Source organism: Dermacentor silvarum, chromosome 8 (assembly GCF_013339745.2).
Source record: "Dermacentor silvarum isolate Dsil-2018 chromosome 8, BIME_Dsil_1.4, whole genome shotgun sequence".
Classification (NCBI taxonomy): Eukaryota; Metazoa; Arthropoda; class Arachnida; order Ixodida; family Ixodidae; genus Dermacentor; species Dermacentor silvarum.
The window spans coordinates 91,842,301-91,862,933 of NC_051161.1; the positions used below are offsets into that span (position 1 = coordinate 91,842,301).

General features: G+C 47.3%; 1 protein-coding gene across 7 annotated transcripts in view; it reads left to right on the forward strand.

The window, feature by feature from the left end:
- Positions 1-20,633, forward strand: part of LOC119461572 (sulfate anion transporter 1) — a 220,616-nt gene that overhangs the window by 153,855 nt on the left and 46,128 nt on the right. For 6 of the 7 annotated variants that reach the window (XM_049673224.1, XM_037722921.2, XM_049673227.1 and 3 more), the window contains exon 2: positions 16,174-16,367. In XM_049673224.1, coding sequence (XP_049529181.1) covers positions 16,174-16,367 — 194 coding nt within the window. Of the gene's footprint in view, positions 1-14,070; positions 14,351-16,173; positions 16,368-20,633 lie in introns of those variants that run through there. The other variant, XM_049673229.1, reaches the window with a different exon arrangement.

The window sequence follows — 20,633 nt, forward strand, 5'->3', positions numbered from 1 at the left end:
GGTACCTAAAGATAAGGATTTAGCGTTAAGTACACGCGTTTTTCAATGGACACATCGAGCGCGTTAATTCAGAGACGACAGCGTTTGAAATAATTTGCGCTCGTATTTAAATTTTTTCTCTCCGATCGACTCTAAACTCGCCCATCCGTCTCACCTCCACACTGTCAACGAAATAATGCGAATCTCGATCCGTCACACTGTGTTTACTTCGTGTTGTTGTTCGTATCACTCTTCGATAATCGGTACATATGGTATGGTCGGTGACCTCGTCTCCGTGTATACGCTGCATGTCCCGCAGATCGAAGTCTCCCACCTTTATTTGTGTCGCACTACTTCTAAATGAGGGCCCACATGCACAAAAAAAAAGTCCTCACGCTAGGACTGTTCGTGAAGGCGGGTGCCAGCGGATCGTGACGAAGGACATATATTTAGCGAAGGGGACCGGTCAAAGGCGGTTTTGAAAGAAAAGCTTCGTGAATTCGGATTAGGATAGCGATTTGGGCGAGATTGTCTAAGTTCGTGGCATGAATACAGTGCAATGCACCGAAGTACGGGAAGTTAATAGGTCTGTGCGCGGTTAAAAAAATATAATAGGTCCATACACAAGCGCTCACTAGTATAAAGATCCCCCAGGTGGCCAAAATTAATCCGGAGTCCCTCACCACGGCGTGCCTCGTATAAAATCGTGGTTTTGGCACCTAAAACCCCAGATTCATTCGTTCACTCACGAGTAACTGGATTTTACTGATCGAAGAAACATAGAAGGTGCGCGGGTTATCGAACACGGTATCGCCGAGACATAGCAATATCGGCCGGTCCGGGAACCAAAAGCAATATTTTAAAAATGCACGTATGGCCAAAAATTTGGGTGCTTTTCACTGCATTCATGCATTCACGCCGGGAGATTTGTGAATTCAGACCTTGGGTGTTATATATGCACTTGCAACACACAATTAGCTTACACTCTTTGAGACTTTGGATACTTTTCTCTGTGCACGCGTTCGCTTGATCCACCAGTGCCGTCCTATTCATGAACGCTTTCTTCCCTCTTCCGTCTCTCACACTCCAATGATGAGTGGCACATCATAACATTGACTCAAGCCGACCTCTCAGCTTTTCTATCGTAATAAGTACGCGTCTCTCTTCCTGACACCCATTAGACGCGCCACTGGCCCGCTATCAGCGTCCGAGCGTTCAGCGACGCGACCACCTGACAGATCGGTTCAGCGTCGATATCTCAAATTCCGGACCTCTACTGACTCTACGGCTTCGATGTCGCCACAGCAGCACTGAAGAAGTGGGATGCTTTCGAACCGCCTCAACCGTGGGACTGACCGCTTCCTAATTAATATTTCGACAAGATATGTTTTCGTTTCCTTGTGTTTTCTTCCTCCAATATTGCTTCCACGTTTACCAGTGAAACAATAAATCCGGACGGCGAACAGAAATATCGGAACGGGCGAAACAGTGACGCAAAGGTGGACGCTCAGTTGTCAGCTGTTCTATTATACCGAAGCTCCCGGATGCAATGCGCAGGTCGAGACAACGAAGCACTGCTGCAGCAGTGAGAGAACTCTCGTCGGCGCAGCGGTTCGCATTACGTAAGAGCGGAAAATAACCGAACGGATCGGTGGCCGAGCACGCATAATGTGGAGCGCCAACCGGAAACACCCGTTGAAACAGCCCGGGACTGCGCGCCGCCACCGTCAATGCGAAGGTGCAGCTCGTGAGGGCAAGAAGGCCGTCACTACACTCTTGGCTCGGCGACGAGTTCATCGCCTGAAGTCGGCGGCGGGACAGCCAGCGCGCTTGGGGACAGGAAAAAGAGATACACGTCTGCCATTCAGCTGTTTTATACGTCGCGCGGCTCCTTTCGCGTGTGTATAGTGCGAGAAGGGTTGTGTAGCGGTGCACATCCTCGCATTGACGACACCTCTTGCCGCCACGCTCGTTCTGCCCTGCCGTGTGCCGTAGGGTGAGTCTCCGATGCCGCTATATGTTTTTTTTTCCTCGTCTGGGTGCCACGGGACATGGCAAACGTTCTAGAAATTTTACGTTTGTACGTGAACAGCGTGTCGGTACTGGCGGAGCTGTCGCTGCGTTTGTTTCTTTGAAAGAACGAATGATGTATATAGCTACGGAGGAGGGGAATTTCGTCGGCTGCAGCTTTTTTTTTTTTTTTAGTTTTTTTTTTTGCATACTTCACTTGTACATTCAGTGCAGACGGCAGAAAGTCACGTAATGCGTAGAACAGATAACAGGTGAACTACTAGAGCAATAGAATGGGGTGCCAGGGTAAGCACAGTGGAGGACAGCAGAGGTTTACGTTATCTAATGATATGAGGAAATTTGTAGGTATAATGTGGAGTAGGCGATTCACTGAAGGCATTGGGGAACTAGCGATCGCTGGGAGAGGCGGCCGTTCTGCAGCGCGCGTAAGAGATGTTGATGATGATGACTTCAGTTGTCACCCTGTGTTTCTATTGCTGTCTTTCTGAAATAGCGTACCAAGTCCCAGATCAGCGTGTATAAAGCATGCAACGAGACCCTGTATGAAACTAACAAAGCTTTCACGATGCAAGGGAGAACGCGAATGTTTTGTGGCTTCGTGGACAGTTGCACTCCAGGAATAGTCAGACTGCTGTGACGCAACAGCACAGTCGCGTGAAACACAGGCGTTTAGGCATTTCAGCCGGCTGCCACGGCTTTTTCGCATGTAAACACGACTTTTCCCAGAATGCCGACGACCATGTATGTACCGGTGGACCGAAGATGGCCGTAGACGTCACAAGTAGCTGCGGCATTCTTCGACGCAGTAGGCTTAAGTGACGTCATTCTTGACGCTCGGATGTTTTGTCATGACATGATAAAGTGGCTTTTGAAGGCACAGTAAGATTTATGGCGATTTAACTTAAGAAAGCTATATTGTAAACGCCAGTTTCTTTCGTCTTCTCGTTCTTTTTTTTTTTGACTCAATATGGCGTATTCCTTTTAGTAAAGCATACAAGTTGGCACTTGGTGTTCATAAAACAGTTATCTATGATTGGTGTCTAAAAAGCAAAACAAAAACTGTGGTTAGCAAGTACTTGATTACCTTAAGCAGAGTTCATCCCCGAGTAGTTATGGCACACTCGTGGTGTAATGGAACGCTGTCATCTTGTAGAAGCTTTCGTTGGCTCTTCCCCGAGGTTTGGCGTTCGTCGTCGTTACCTCGCCGAATATATATATATATATATATATATATATATATATATATATATATATATATATGCGTGTGTGTGCGTGCGTGCGTGTACGTGCGTGCGGAGCTTATATGTGCTTGTGCTCCGCATGCAATTGCCAGCGAACGGCATTATTTCGTCACTCCGTCATCACCATTGCATCATCATTATGTTAACGTCGTCTTCTCGTCGTAATTATGCCTTCGTGGTCTTTCCATCGTTATCATTCCGTTCTCCCGCACCTATGCATTCGGCCGATTTGTTGTTTGCATTTTGGCACAGCATGTGAGCGGTGTAGTGAATAAACATAAAAATATTGCATTACCTAAATTGGTGACCTTTGTGCTGGATAATCGTAAACATTGCGTGAAATTACGCGTCACACAGGATGAATTGCACGCATCGCCGTTATTTGCGTAGCGTTTAATTTACCGCTTCGCCGAAGCTTCGCTTCGCATTGATTCTATCGTGTGTGTTGGATCTGCATCATTTTTTTAAACAAGCACTATACATTTTCACCCACAGAAATGAAGCCCACGTAAAAAAATAAAAATAAATAAAAGCCAATAAAATGGGTGCGATCTATTTGGAAGTGGCAACTAAACTGAATAAATGTTTGGACAGTGAGTGCAGTCCATAATGATATAGCGTGCTAAATTATGAGCAAGGTATCCGAGCAGCCTTACTTTCGCATCAGGTCTATGGCGTCACCTTCTTAACTCCCGGCACCTTACATGTAACTTTAGTTTTGCCTCTGCATGGCGTGAGGGCGTAATGTGTTGCCTGTCCTTTCCTTCCCATTTCTCAAGAAGAAGGCGTGGGACTTTCTATGAGGATTTATGAAGAGAATTTATGAACCAGTGATAATTTTTTATGCGCTGTAGACGAGACTGAGCACGAGGTTGGCGCTTGTTACGCATACTGGCAAAGGTAAACAAACAACCGTTCGCTCCGAGTTGACAGCCCTGCCGTTTCCTCGAGCGGCAGTGTGTTCTATAAACAGAGCGTTCTAGGCCGCATCAACCCGCTTACATGGATTCAGCCGAGCTCCCAAAGCAGCAATGTTCGCCGGTCGTAATGAGGAGTTATTTAACCTCATTTTCTCCTTCCCCCGTCATGCTACCCTATATCCGCCCCTGCCTCCACGCATGTAAAAGAGAAATCGTAATTCCGTCCAAAGCGGTAATTAATGGCAGCAATAACTTGTGCGACTCGAGAGACCAACAGCGGTAAATTCTCCGCCTTGCTTTTCCTTGGTATATATTGTGGCTCATAGGTGTAATATGCGGCTGTATAGACTTATTGTATTGTGTAGCACGCAACCGTCATCATACTGATGGCTTTTAGTCGACTACGCAAGCTGTGCGACCTGTCTTATAATTAACGCGGGAAAGCATGCTGTCTTTGTGGACTCTTAACGTTTAAGGCCTAACCACACGTAGCACGGGATATGCGTCTCGCTAAGCGTGAGCGTCTCCGAGTCCGTATACGCGTATGACGAAGGGTAGGGCGAGCAGCCACACGGTACGCGCACAAGTGAGCGCTTCATTGCGTGTACCTGAGCACAGTGCTGCTAGATGACCTTCGGGAGAAACCTTCAGTGTTTGGGTTTGAGGAAAATTTATGCTTAATTTGCGCAAAGGAGGCAATCGTGATCGAGAGATGTGGTCCCGATCGGGCTCCGCGTATGACACCCGTGTGAAATTTCGAGCACTTGCCCGTTACTGCTGCGTTGGGCATTACATTTCTCACCACCTCGACCCACGAGCATCTCGTCGCATGCTTATTCTTGTGGTTCTCGTGCTTCGCCAGCCAAAGTGCAGGCCGATCCTCAACTCAGGCTACCAGCGGTTCGTTATTGATGGCGTCCATCGTCTTTGTGCGACACGGAACCAGCGGTGACCTCCGGCGTGTCAGCAGGATTCCGAAACCACAACAACCTGTTTCCAAGCGCACGTCGGAAATTTACATGCCGGCTACACGTGACGACGGCGCACAGGTTGCCGCTTCCGTCGCGTATACGCGCAAAATGACGCTTGAAATCGAGGACTGCCTGACGCGCGCGCGGCCTGCGCGACACCGCATAGCGCACGAACCTTGAGTGTGCATTGTAACGATAGTCGAGCGATTGTTTTCATGTGTAATGGTTGCGTAAATGTGAACTGCTGACTAATTGTCGTGGTTAGTAATCACTGTGTGTTTCGTTTGGTACCTGTATGCACCGAGCGTGCTGCAACAAACGCTGATGAGGTGAACTCGTCTCACTTCAAACTGTTCAAAAAAAGGGGGAAGGGGGGGGGGGGGGGATGGACCTGTTAAAGCTTTCGCTGTAAAATAAATGAAAAAGGAGAAAATGTGTGATCGGTGGCGCTCACTAATATGACATAGGACGGCATCTGATTAAATAAGGTGAACATGCAGAATCACGGGTTGCCACATTCCGTGGTGCACAGAAGACCGTTCATGTTCTGCTTACCTCTGACCAATGTCCGGCGTGAAGATTTAGTCGTGGAACACAAAATTCAGCGCGTGCACACCTTGGGTCGTACAATAGCGTGGTGTCTACAACGCGAACCATAATAGTACAGTACCTTAAAGCAGAACGCATGCGCTGAAGTCGCATAGCATAGAATTCATTCATAAACATATGTAATTCATGCTGACAGGTATATGCAATTCCCTAAGTCAGTATTGTAAGTGCATGATGGGGCAGTATAACTTGTTTATCGCTGGAAGCCAATTCCAACGTTTAGCTCTTGATACACTTCTCAAAGCAGTGCCTTAAAGCTATAAGGGTGCCAGTAGAGTTCGAGACCGCGGTTGCAGGAAAAGGCATCGCAGTGCCATTGATCAAACGTGTGGTGCTATACAGTCGGTATTCCAGCCGCACAACGGCTTCATATAACAGCCTTGTCAGTGTATACTTACCGATTTAACTCGGCTTGCACTTACTGGAAATGTTTCGAAAACGGCACAACCACCAGACGGATCCAGCTGGATCCTCTACTCTCTACACGCCCCCCCCCCCCCCCCCCCCCCCTTTCACGTTGCGTCCACGGTCTAGCAATTGGGCGCGGAGTTGCGCGCATATTACTTGCCGCAGTGACCGTGGCTGCGGACCAACCATCCTCGCACGGTGCGATCTGCCAGCTCTGGCAAGCGTTTCTCCCCACTCTTGCGTCACCACTTTGGCCTCGCGTTAGCGGCGATGAATCTGCGACCCGCCTTCGTTGCCGCAGCTGGCGTGTATTTGGCCGCAGTGCTCTAGATTCGCGACAATTGATGCATGCGCGCCAGCGCGTCAGATTTATTGGAGAATTTCAGACCAGGGATCGCAAACAGCTTGCGTCGTCCCACTTGTGTATACGCAAGCTGCTTGAGTCACTGCCGGTCCCAGGCAGACCCAAACAGAGTTTAGAGTTCTTGAGTACGCACGCCGCTTTCGTCGACTCTAAAGCTATTGCACTTGCGTTGAGCGACTTTTTCCCCAAGACGATCAGTGACTTTCAGAGGTCGCGATCAAGGCCGATCACTGTACTCCCTTTCGTATGGATTACATAGCGCGATTAAAGAACCCGGGCCTGGTTTAAGCTAGCAAGATTTCTTGCAGTAGCTGCATGCATCCGCAACAAGAAATAGTTCGGCGTGCTCTGCCGGTAATTATGCGAAACTGTCCTTTAGTTAGTCTTGGTAATAAACGAAAAAAAAATGAAAAAAGCTACCATTCTTTAAAATGAATAAACTGACGTGTTATACAGCCGTTAATGCATTGTTCTATATATTTTGCTTCACGTCAGTTTTCCTTCTGCCGTTTTTCGTTGGAGGCCCGTCGCGGCAGCCTCACGCGCGTATATGTGTGCCCACGACACTTCAATTGACCGCGAAACGCGCGGAGTGATACGTTTTGATTGTCAAACGTCTTGCCTAGTCGTTGCACGCTAAGTATGAATCGGAGCATAGGCGTTTAGCCATAGGCGATGCAAACGCGCCTCTTGTCTTCGCTGCGATCTCCCGGAGCAAAGGTGCGTGCATTGAGCGCTTCGCGCCGAAGTGCACGCAACAACGCATGCTGTGGCTATGTACACAGGGTGTCCTAACTATCATGCACCAAGATATCAAAAATATGCAAATGCCACGTTGCTGCACAGAACTAATTAAGCTACTCTTATTTGCCGTCGCTTGGAGATACTCCGATTATTTATTTTTTGCATTCCGCCTAATTACATAATTAGTCTTAATTAGTTAATCGACTTCTCAAACATTATAATTAGAGGAAAAGTGTCAATGAGAAAATTGTAGAGCGACATGAGTGTCCCAGTACAGCTTTCTGTTGCTCAATACGTGCTATACACAAAAGTGTTTTGGCGAGCGTGAAAGAAGCGCGCGAATGCATGCAAAATTGCCGCGCGAATGGCCGCTCGAGGCACTTTGGCGTTTATTCGCGGGCTTCTTTCACGCTCGGAAAAACACTTTTATGTAGCACGTATCGAGCAACAGAAATTCGTGTCGTGAATTTTACATGTTGCGCTATAATTTTCTCACGGACGCTTTTCATCTAATTATAATGTTTGAGAAGTTGATCACCTAATCAAGACTAATTATGTAATTAGTAATGAAAAAAAATAATCTGAGTATCTCCAAGCGACGGCAGACAACTTCACCTTGGTTCTGTCCAGCTACGTGGCATTTGCATATTTTTAATATCTTGGTGCATGATACTTGGAACACCCTGCAGACGTGACACTTGGCTACCTCCGTTTACATTTCTCGCCGGCATCAAGTGGCAAGGTTGTATATAATTACATCCTTCCACAAAAGTTGAGGGAGCTAATTGAACGTCGCGATAGCCCATCTAACTACGATGGACGCCGTGGTTGGGCTTTCGCGGATTAACCTCGACCACAACCGGTCCTCAACCATCCGAGGTTCTTTGAAAACGCACACGGAAGTGGAAGTATATACACCATGTTTTGCTTGTTTTACTTCCGCAGAAATGTTTAATGACTACGACGATAGCGTGTTGCTAATGTAATTTTTGTGCGGTACTCGAATCTAACTCGCGTGGCATATTTAAAAAAAAATTTTAAACAAAGTGTTCGTTAGAATCGAGTAAATACGGTATGTGTTTGCTTGTTTCTGTATCTGTGTATTTGCTGGTCTCTAAAATGTTGCCGATGTAACTAACGTCTTAAATTCTCATACTTCCTGGAAAGAAGCATTGCGTGGCTGTTACTTTCTCTGATATGCTAAGAGTATCCGTTTTCTGCAGCATTATGTCTTACGATGCTTCGTGAACTGCCGGGTCAGCAATACAAGTGCTTTGAAAGTGCACTTCGTGGGCTTCCGCGGAACTGATTTGCCACATTCAGTGGCCCAGTGCTTCGAGTTGTCGATTAATTCGACCTCGCTCTACGATCTGCTAGCCTCCGGGCTAGCTCAGATGGTAGAGCCACCGCTTCGGTAAGGTGTAGGTCGTGGGTGCGAATCCCGGGCCAGGATTGAAGTTTCTTTCTGAGAAACTCCTACGGGTTTCCTTTGTAGCTTCGCTCTGCAGTAGGATGGATGATATTTTAAGTGCGAAGCACTTTAGGAGGCCCGTGATGTCGGCGTCGGCGTCTATACCGCATGATCACGCTCAAAAACAAGTGCTCAAAACAAGCGCAGAATTGATCGAAAACCGGTTCAGAATAAACTAACATGATTCAGAATAATTGAAAAGACCGCAACAATCAAGCAAAAGCGCATTAATTAACAAAAATAAGTTAAAGTCGCTTCTATCATCAGCAAACGCTTTGGCTCCATGTGGGTGGCGGTTTCCCACCAGTTGTACCTTAGCACAGGTGTCAAAGCGGATGATGTATTGCTAAGCACAAGATAGACACAGGATAAAACAAGATAAACACAAGATAAACACAAGTGAAACACCGGCGAATCACGGCTCCGCACTTCCCCAGCTTTCACGTTGAGTGGAACTGCATTACCGCCGAGTTTACAAAGTTTTTTTTTTTTTTTTAATTCTTTCATTCAAGCGCTTTGCGCTTATAAGCAGGCCAATCGTGTATGCACGAAGGCAACAATAACATTGCGTTGTATTTCAGTGCAGAATGACATCCTCGACTTTCCTTTGGGGGCGTTTATCTCTCATCCGTATAGTTTCTTTTCCTATAACCTCCTTCGTTTTCGCCGATAGTTGTTCCCGTCATTGCAACACAATTCCTTTCTTTCTGAGCTTCTTCCGGTTTAACTGGCTGTGCTTTCTCGCTGAATCTTTATTGTTTTTAACTCTTTACTTCTTCGATGGCCTATTCTTTCCATCTTCCATCTTCGTTTTTCATCTTCGTCACCGCAGAATTCTCGCCTGACGACGCTTGACTTAACGCGATGCGTGGCTTTCCGCAAACTGCAGTTGCTTCGGGAACTCTGAATAATTAAAAAAAAAAGAAGAAAGGCTGCGACGTCAGGCAGGTGACGGCAAGTGAATCGGCAGTTGACGCTCGAGAGCGCATGTGCTTTTAGCACGTGCGCCTGTACTTTATTTACTGCAGTGACATTAAAACCAATCACACTGTCGCGTTGCTGGACGCCTGCAATTGGTATATATATATAGTTACGTTAGACGCTCCTAAAGTGGTCGATGCAACAGAAATTCGAAAAGCACTGCGCTGTATTTTCTATTCAGGAGATATCGTGCGTGGGTTTCACCATGTACGCACTAATAAGTCACTTAATGTATTGTACTTTGGGAGGGCGCTGTTCTCGGAATATGGTCTGGTACTTGCTATAATGGGAAGGCAAGCTGGTGAACTTTAGTTAACAACTATTTAGCCGAATAGAGCAGTGTTCTTAACTGTGCACCGGCAGCATTCCGACTGACCTCTCACAATAACGAGAAAGAAAGCAGTCGCGGATATTAGGCATAAATGGTTCGCGAGGCTCGTTTGGTCGCGCGCGAAGTTAGTTTGCGTGAACGACCGTCGTAGGACGGAGACGTTCAGTACAAAGAACGCTCGACGGTGATGTCAGCTCACAGAGTCATGTGATTCTGCGGAGTATGTAGGGCTCATCCGGTTCTGATGCCAACGCGCTTGCGCCCTCCGGGAAGTGGTTTTTGCGTCACCATAATGAAAGTGCCCACTGACTTCCGCGAAGGGCAAGCGTAAGCAATGTCTATATACGCCTGCGAAATGTCTTCTAGCGCGGCATATAGTAAATACGTCAACACTGGGGCTATCGACAATTTCTTTCTGCAATTTGTTCCAAGCGCTTATGGTTCTAGGAAAAAATGAATATTTAAAAATGTCGTTTTGAGCGCTGTATTCCTTGATCATTTTCCCATTATCAAAACGAGAGCTTGTGCGCAGAGTGTGGCGGGTAATAAAGTTGTGATTGTTAATTTGTATTAAGTTGTTATATATTAAGTACAAATATTTTAATATGCATTCGGCACGTCTCGCTTTAAGTGTATCAAGACCAAGATAATCAATAATTTCTGTCACACTATCAGTGCGTTTATATTTGTTGCAAATGAATCGAGCCGCGGCTCTTTGAACTTTTTCTAACTTGACAACGTTTTTCTGTCTGTAAGGGTCCCATAGGCACGAAGCATACTCCAGACATGGCCGTACCAACGCTTTATATGCTGCTAATTTCACTTTCATAGGGGCTTTTGAAAGTTTGCGTCGAATGAACCAGAGAGATTTGAAAGCCTGGGTGCTAATTGTATTAATATGAAGATCCCAACTCAGATTGTGTGTAATTGTAACTCCGAGATATTTAACGGCCGATGATTCCTTAAGTACAATGCCATCTACAGAATAAGAATGTCGCAAGAAAAGTATAACGAAAAGTCACCTCTTTGAGCAAATCGTTGCCCCAGGTGACGTGCACTTGAATTCTGGGGTTTTACGTGCCAAGACCACGCTTTTATGATGAGGCACGCCGTATATAGTGAGGGACTCCGGATTAATTCTGACCACCAGGGTGATCTTTAACGTGCACCTAAATCTAAGTACACGAGTGTTTTCGAATTTCGCCCCCATCGAAATGCGGCCGCCGCGACCTCGTGCTTAGCAGCGCCGCCAGAGTAACGCCCCCCCCTCCCCCTCCGCATGCGACAGCCTAATTTTGATGGGGGCGAAATGCACAAAAAAAAAGACGCTCGTGTACCAAAATTTAAGTGCACACTAAAGAACCCCCTGTAGGTCAAAGTTAATCCGGAGTCTGCCACTACGACGTGCCTCATAATCAACTCGTGGTTCTGCTCCGTCAAGCCCCGAAATTTAGTTAAAATTACCTGAATTAACAATATGCTGCCCTGCTTACCGAAGTTTGTCTTATAACAAAATAAAACGTCGGCATTCTTTCGAGTATACAACCGATTTCACCTCGTTGATATCCAGTTGGCTTACTGTTGGCGTTCTGTCTCGCGATTGCTAATACTGATACTGTCACTGGAGGCGTTTTATTCCGCATATATCCATCGGCCAGCGGGGGCTTCCGGTTCTATTTGATAGGCGCGTAATGGACATGGTCCTATACCTGTACATGTCTATAGTGCACGTGTACCTTCGTGTTATCGCCGGCCACTATCCTGCAACGCAGCATTAAGCGCGGCCTTGTGTATGAGCCCGTGTTTTCTCTAAGCGTGTAAGCAAGCTTGGGGCGTACGCGTATGCCAGAACACGTGTGCTGGCCTTGGCCTTCCCTGGATTCCTTCTTTTGGATGCCTTTTTTTTTCTTTTCTTCGTTCTCGTTTCTCTCTCTCTCTCTCTCTCTCTCTTTAGGCTCTTCACTATTGACTCGCTTCTGCATGAAGTGTTCCGAAGCGCAGGGCTTGACGGCCATATCGCGCAGTTTTGATTCTGCGAGGAAAGATCGATGCCAAATTGCACGCGTGCGCGCGCTTCTGGTCTAATTCTGGGTCGAAAGTCCCTGGCGGTGGATATATCTGTCACTGCAAGCGTTCGTCAGTTTGTGTAAATGGTGTACCAGTACGAAAATATGCGCTTGTCTTGCGTTCAAGTGTCATCCATCGTCCTTCTTTTTGCGCTCAAGCAGAAGAAAGTGATTAAGCAATCACCACTTGGCAATGTCTCCAGCTCTAGTGTTTCGTTAAGTTGGCAAGTCAGCTAGTTGGGTTCGAACTTATTTGAATCCACCTTGGTTTCGTCGTTTGTTTATTTTTTCCGTGGTCATTTAGCTAGCTCTGCATTGTTTTGGAATGTCGCTTGACCGACTATCCAAACACCACATTCTGGTCGAACCTGTATTTCTGCAGTAAAGTTTATTTCAGTACAGTTAAGGTGTCCCGTTTCAAATGAAGCTCTCCTATACTAAATTTTCAGCGCCACAGCGAGAGCTGAACGAAAAAGCCGGACGAAATAAATTTTCTTGATTGCCCCGCAACACGTACACTCAACCACAAACGTTGACGGACCACGGGATCTCAGAGAACGCTGAATCTCTGAACAGCCTCTAAAAGTAGCCACTGATACCGTGCATCACAATGGCATCATATACCAGTGCACCACTGGATGCTGGAAATGGGAATACCAGGCTTCGTTTTGAGGCTGCGGAGATGTTCTGCTTTTTATCAGGTCCCTCGGTCCGTAAACATTTGGGGTCGACTGGATGTGAGTGAGGCAGAGATATGGTCCGGTTATTGCTCCGCAACCGACAGAAACAATTTGACAAGTCATTACGCTCGTATTCTGTATTGTATGGTCGTCTGTACCTTTTTTTTTTTTTTTGGCAGCTCGCATGGGTTCGACATCCATGCGAAAAATACTTAGACGTTGTGGATGGGTAAGCCGCGCGTTGTCATCGCTTGTCCACAAGAAACACGTTTCTTTTTTTTTTCATTGATTACTTTAACTTTGAAGCGTCATTGCATACGCCAACACCTGAGCCGACATCTGCTCACCACTGTTTTCTAAACGGCAGAAGACGTCACAGCGTGACGGTTACCATCATGGGCACAAGTTTGAGACTATAGATACGCGGTCCATCCGCCGGCGCGTCGATCAATTGGCAGAACTGTCCCTTCTTGAGACGACGTTTGGATCACTGCGGTTCGTCCACTAAAGGCTTATAGCCACCTGCCTCGGAAGTCCAGACGGCGAACATTTTCATTCAAGGCTACGCGCAGAAACGAAAAAGTTGCCGTGGCGGTCGCGACCATCAGCAGCGACCGCCGGGGTCTCGTTCATTCTTCGGACCGCGCAGATTGATCGCGGCGGATAGCCATTCGAGTGGCCCGACCGACCTCTGCGTCGCAGGCCTTGACAGCTAATTGGCGGCTTGCACGCTCTGCTCCGGCGGGGCTGCTGCTACTGCTGCTGCCAAACGTGACGTCGGCCCTCACTGCAAGCGCCGTCGCCCCTCCCCATTTGGTTCCTCCGCAACGCGTGCCGTTTAACCAACTCGCAGAGCGAAAGCTGTGCCAAAACAAAGGCCTTGCGTAAGCAAGCAGCGGGCTGAGCGCAGAGCGTGCCCGCTTTGTTCAAGTGAGATTGATCGGAGGTCCCTCCCTTTTTGTGCGGCGCAGGCTTTTTTAGATGGAAGGGAGACGATTCCGACAATCTTGACGTTTCCGTGTTGAAGAGGCGCGTAGGGGGATGCAGAGAGGGGGCTCGCCACTTCTCTATTGCTTTTCTTTTGTTTCGACGCCAGCTTTCGTGGATGATGTTTTGCGAGCGCAGCGTTCGACTCCGCGCGTGTAGAAAGAAGCGCGTGCCTTCCTTCTTGGCGCTGCTCTGTGCGCGCAGTTAACGCGCTTGACGCATTGTGACGACACGTCGTGACGATCGCTCGTGTTTGTCGGCTACAGCGTTGCCCCGGATATAAAGGGGGCCACGGAATGGCGGCGGCGGCGGAGTATCGGCCGACATAGGTTCGGCGCCGGCATTTGCGTCGTCCACTTGGTTGCCCGTGTGCCGCTTCTTGGTGTAGCGCGTCCGAGTCTGGGATCTATCTGTACGCGTCGTTTCTCGCGTGTGGGGGGGTCCTGTTGCGAGTGCGTGCGAGATTTTCGTCGCTGGTTCGTCCGAGTGCGTCGAGCCGTCGCCTTGAGAAGCAAAGTGCGTTACCGTGGGTTTCATCGGGCGCGGACCACCACGATCTTCGTAGAAGTAAGGCCGAAAATTCGCATTTCGCAGTATGAGGAAGGTGGGGCTGTTTAATTTGCATAAAAAGTTCTCTCGTTCTCTTATGCGCTCGCACTTGGTCAACCGCTTGTGTTGCTGACGGCCTTTTGCACGAGCCTCTTTAGGTTGTCCTCCTTGCTTATTCTTTTTTCTTGACAAATTTAATGTTGCCCGCTTCAAAATCGTCAGCCGACGAGCACTGATTCACTGTCACTTATTCACTGTCCGTTTCACTTATTCCATGTCCACTACGGACAAAAAGGGTCAGTGTGCCGAAAAATTGTTGACAGTGTTTCCTTTCTCGTCAGAGGCTCTGGACATTAACCGCGAACTTAATGTGCCATGCGGGCTAACTTCTTCTGTTAAGGTGGATGGACTTGTGACGGTGTCAGTATATTGTAAGAAATGTCGTTCCATTCTTTATCTGTCAAAGGAAACAAAGATGACGCAGAAGTGATAACGCACGCATGTGGACGGGCTACGTTTAATGAATGGCATCTGCGAGAGGATATAAGCGTATGTGTGACAATTGGGCATTTGAGTATGAGTACACTGTGTAATACGTTTTTGAGAATAATGATAAGCTATAGCAATGAAACGGCGAAGGAAAAGGATTTGCATACCAGAATGTGCTTTTAGTAGACGCCATATTCCATTTGTTTCTATAATGCGGTAAACATTTTCCTAGAACGTGCACTTTTTTAAAGGGCACTGAAGATAAATTTAGGCTGTGACTTTGTAAGTTTGTATATCCCACTTTTGGAATACCAGGTAAGCCATGCTTACCATAAGCACAAACTTGGTTTGCCAAAATTCGTCCGCCCGGATAAATGACACGTACCGAAGCTTTTTTTTTTTTCTTCTTCTTTTTTAATTTCCTCACCAGGTACCCGTGACGTCATCTTTTTTCACAGAATCAGCTCCTTGATAGCTAAATGATTATCACTACAAGGGGAGCACGTTGCATCCGTGCGTAATTAACTGTTGCAACCTAAAGGCTTTCCAAAACACTTCCAACCGCCTTGGTTGCTTAGTGGCTATAGTGTTGGGCTGCTAAGCGCGAGGTCGCGGGATCGAATCTCGGCCACGGCGGCCGCATTTCGATGGGGGCGAAATGCGAAAACACCCGTGTACTTAGATTTAGGTGCACGTTAAGAACCCCAGGTGGTCCAAGTTATTCGGGAGTCTGCCCACTACGGCGTGCCTCATAATCAGATCGTGGTTATAGCACGTAAAACTACATAATTTAATTTTTTTCTTTTAAAGTCAAAATACTCGTAAATGCAGTGAAATTTGTGACATGCAATCATCATTGGGGTTCAATCGTAAGTCGCAAAATGGAAGTCTGGATTTTAATTTTCTCCGCTAACAATAAGTCTGTTTCAGCCAAAAATACGGAGAACGTGCATGGTTTTGGACAGTATTGCTGAGGTCTGAAATGATTTAGACTTTCATTTTACTGTCTCTTTAGGGCACAATACAAGCGTCAATGTTCGCACACTTTTTTATATGCATCTTTATGTTGTTACCTTTATCAGCGCGTATGTGGCCTGCTTCTACTTATTTTCTCGCTATAACTTTGTCTGCTGTCTCATCTCTCGCCCTGCCATGCAATTCACGTGACTTGGACTAACCTTCCCGGTACTTATTAGACTCTTCCATCTCTCTCCCTCTCTCTCTCCCTCGATATCCATGGATCGTCCCAGCAGTTTGACTAGAGCATTGTCTGCGAGCACTGACCTTGTCGCGATGCTGTCGTGATGACACACTGCCTTTCAACCGGTGGCGTTACGCTCTCTCTTTCGCAGACCCAGACCGTGAGGGGGGCGGTGGGCGGTCTCACTCCCTGTCCGAGCCCGGCATACGGGCGCACATCAACAGCGCCTTCAGCATGGCCGAGGAAGGCTACGGTGCCATCGACCGCGACGATGACCACCCGCACGAGCCAACGCTGTCGGGCTCGGCGGTCGTCGTGCCCTGGTGGATCATGGAGGACGGCAAGGTATCGTCGTCACCCCTGTACCAATCATTAGTTGCACGATATACTTTCATAACGACAGCAAGCACCGCATGCGCTCAGCCGCCGTGGGAACCGTCGATATTACCAACACCACCGAGATGTAGCACAAGGCCTGTTCACTCCGATCCATGACGACATGGTGTACCTGGCCCGACTGCCGTACAATCTTATGGGGATGCCCCCACGTAAGCAGCGGTGATTTCGACGACACCGCTTTGGTCACGCCAGGCTTGGCAATGGACATTTCCGGGCCAGGAAGCATGACGTCGTGAATCGGAGTTAGCCGGCCTTGGGTTGTCTAGATGGTGTTGGTAGTGCACGGATTTTTCTACGATTTGGAATGGATTCGTTCGGAAAGTGTACATTGTGCATCGTGTTTTATTGTGTTTTGTGGCTCACTTCTGTCGCATGCTAGCCTCGCGGCACTTCTTAAGAGCGGTTAAGCGTTTTACGTTCCTGTGTAACTAATTTGCTCGCATAATTTCCGGAGCATAAATAGTTCACGACCCTTTCAGGTGTGCAGTGCGTTGCTTGTAACGTTGTGAAAGCTATCGAATGGTATAAATTAGAGGCTCAGAGTGAGACTAATTGTTGTCGTACAACAAATGTGAGGGCGACACGTTGCGCAAACGTTGATATCAGAGACAACAAGGTCGTGTGCAGTTGCAAAGACAAACTTTATGCAAATCTGTATGCTTGCCTATCATTCCAACGTTGGCTTAACATCAAAACTATCGGCGCATGCCGGCACCTTGCACCAGCGTTTCGTCCAATACAATATTATAAACTCTATATGGTTTAACGCGATTCAAAGCTTTCTTTTACTATGAGCTTAGATCACTAATTAAGAAAAATGATTAACCAACTTTTAAATTGCTTTGTACGCAAAATCTCTAACAGAGATGTTGTACAGCCCGTCGAGAAATATCCAAATTATGTGTCTACTACTAAGTGGTTCATTCGGAAAGGAAGGGGTTGGCGCTATCTTCTGCAGCCCTTGAGGGAGCACGGCTCAGCGCCAGATGTGTCTCCGTGAAGATAGCTGCTGTGGTTTTCTTTCTTTCTTTTTCTTTCTTTTTTTTCGGGCTGCAAAGAGAGCGCGCGACAATTCAAAAAGGTATTAAGTGACTAGGCGCTGGCGCGCAGTGATACTAATGCCCTCAAACCTGCTATGAACGAACGATCGATGCTGTATGCGCACCGAACGCATAAATAGGCCGCAAGCAAGAATGGGAGCCGACGGCCACATTCGTCTTCGATGCATCCCCATACGCCGCTAATACCGCGTCCTCTGTGCAATCGGTCAACAGCGGTAAATGCTGACAGAGCTTCGAGAATTGGCAATTTGGTATGCACTATTTATCGTATATCCCGCGGTGTCATTTGCTTTCATCACTTCGACAGACAATATATCTCGACGAAAGTGGAAGCCAGGACCACCATCACGTTCGATTCATCTCTGTTGCTTAAGGCCTATTCACGCGTTCGGCTTACATGCAGCGTCGATCATTCGTTGGTAGCGTGATGGAGGGCACTAACGCTGACGCGTGCAATTGAGTAGTCATGTGGTACTTTTTCTTTTCAAATCTCGCGCACTTTCTATTTTCACGCAAATTATTTTTATGTTTCTCAATAGGGTCCTATAGCTGCTCCATTGGAGGGTTTGCGTTTAAAGCAATACTTTAAAGTTGGCCAAATGGTTATTGTTTGAAGATTATCTAAGAATATACTAAGAAAAATACTTCGAATACTCAAGTAGGCAGTGAACAATACTAAGTTGGCTGCATTCTCGGAGCGCACGCTTGGATTTTAGGCTTGACACAAGCTAGCTGGAAAACCCTGTACTTGAAATACTTCCACGGGACGAACGCTACGCACGTGGAACTAAAACCACCGAAGGCGCTTGGTGGGCGGTGCACGCAGCGCGCTCGTTGTTGCAGCAGCCGGCGCTTCCGCTCGCGCGAAACTAGATCTCTCAAGTACGAGTACCTAGTCCATCGGCTATGTTGCTCTGAAGAGCTGGTTCTCGTGTACAGTATGTCCGATGAAATGTCGTGCAGCTTCGCCGACCGTCGCACATCTTGTTTGCAAACTATATACCCTGATGCCTTCTGCGCCATCCGTCGTTTTTGTATCGATTTCAACCGATCTTTCTCCCAAACTTTCATTCTTGCATGCGTCTGTTTGCGTGCGCACGCGCGCGCGTTGAAATAACTGATCGCCGATTTATTCTCTCATTGTACCTGTTTCTCATTGTGCCTGTCAAGACGTCATCTCGCCTTCACGCATTGTATACTTACTGTCAGAATCACTGCAGTCCTGGAATTTTACCCTAGCAGTTGTCCTTTTTTTTTTTTCAATTCTTCACCAATCGACCATAGTGGGTAAGAGCCATCGGGTTTCTCGGTTAACAACAGCAGCAGCATCAGCGGCAACAACGATATCAACAAAAACAACAGCAAGCTGCCTTCAGACATGCCGTCGCGTAAAGCTAGGCGTAACTGGCAGCGCCGACAACGGAACCCTTCGTCCACGACCGCGCTCACCGTTCCCCTGCTACGGGAACACCGTGCGAGCGGAGTGAGTTCTTTGTTCGACCGCGGTCTGCACACTACACAGACGGCCGCGAGCAGTTGTCTACATTTTGCGACCATATTTCTACGCCCAGCTGCAGCTGTACACGTTGCCGTTGTATATAAGGAATCTCTTTTCAATAGTCGTGCCGGCCAGATTGTTGTGCAGATGTTCAGAAACGCCCTTTGTATTTCCTGCTGCGGCCGTTGAAGTTACCGCGCTAGACCAGTCACTTGAATGGGGCAGACTCGGCTAGTGGCAGGTCGTGTCTTAAGGATATACAGACGACATTTATGGCCGTTTAGTGCTGTTCTGATGCTATTGGTGTAAGGAAACTGCCGTTTAAGTCAGTTTTGAGGCACGCAGCGACAGACGCGAGAAAGGAAACTCGCGAACAATTGCATAGAGTGGAAGGATCCAAGCAGCGACCGCGCAGGTGGCAGAAAAACGGGAGTAAGTTTAGCTTATCGTGGGTGTGGGCGCCCGGGCCACGTCGTCAAGCGTGGCTCTATTTTCTCGTCTTAGTTGCCGGATTCCTCGCACCTCGAAATGTTTTGTAAACTCTACCTGAGGCACTTCAAGGAGCGTAATTAGTAAACACGCTTGCGAGCGCGGCGTTACAGCAGCGTCTGTATGTAACTGTATAAGGCAAATACTTATTTTAATCGGTCTGAAACGGGAGCAGTTTGTGTACGCAACGCTCGAGTACTATGTTACAGACCTGCCAATCGGACCCGCGCATCGGGCCTAGACTAGACTAGGCCGAAAATAGACTAGACTAGACAAGACTATACCTAGACTGCACTGTCCAGGACAGATAGTAGACTCTTGCCGATAAAATTCCACCCATTCACTATTCATTCACAACCTTTTTTTTCTGTTTTTCTTTTTTTTTCTGCTCAGCCATCAGGCGTGGGGCACTAGTGTGCTGTGGTGAGGCTAAAATAAGATAGAAAAATGTTAAGGTGGCATTCAACTTTCGATCAACATTGTCTTAGTTGGGCTGAGTATGAAGGTGAAATTCATATTCATACCGGCCGAGATGCCCGCACCCACACATTTGTGACATCATTGCTTCATAACCTTGTCTTTGACAAGGTTAAGACAAGCCCTTGAAAGTTTCCTGAATATGGAAGATGACTCTAATGGTGTAATTTCCAACCTGGGGATCAGTGAAAAAAGGCGCTCACTTTTAAAGCATAATTTGCTTCACCTTCTTTTCTGTTCCTGTCGAAACCTCTGACAAAACTTAGAAAATCTGCTGAGGAAAGCGATATTTTGGTCGACAGCTTTCGATGTACTCGTCTGCCTAACTTGCAGAGACTGTCTGTCGCAGTTCGTGACTAAAGTTATCGCAATCTACTGTTTTTTTTTTTTTTTTTTTTTTTTGCCACCCCTCTTTTTTTCCCGCTGAGAAGACAGAATTTTTCACCATCCACCTCTCACTCATTCAGAAGCAACGCAATGTTAGACACCGCCTACCTTTTTCTTCTTCTCCCCCGTGGGGCATATATTTTTCGTTCCGAATTTTGTTTCGGGCACGCAGTGCAATATTTGCTCCTTCTGCCTGTCGAAAAACCGCAGATTTTCTTCGGCGCGTTTTTTTTTTTTTTTTACTTCCTTTCTGGCAGATCTGGATTGCGAATCGACGACCTTCTTTTGTTCAGTTCCATT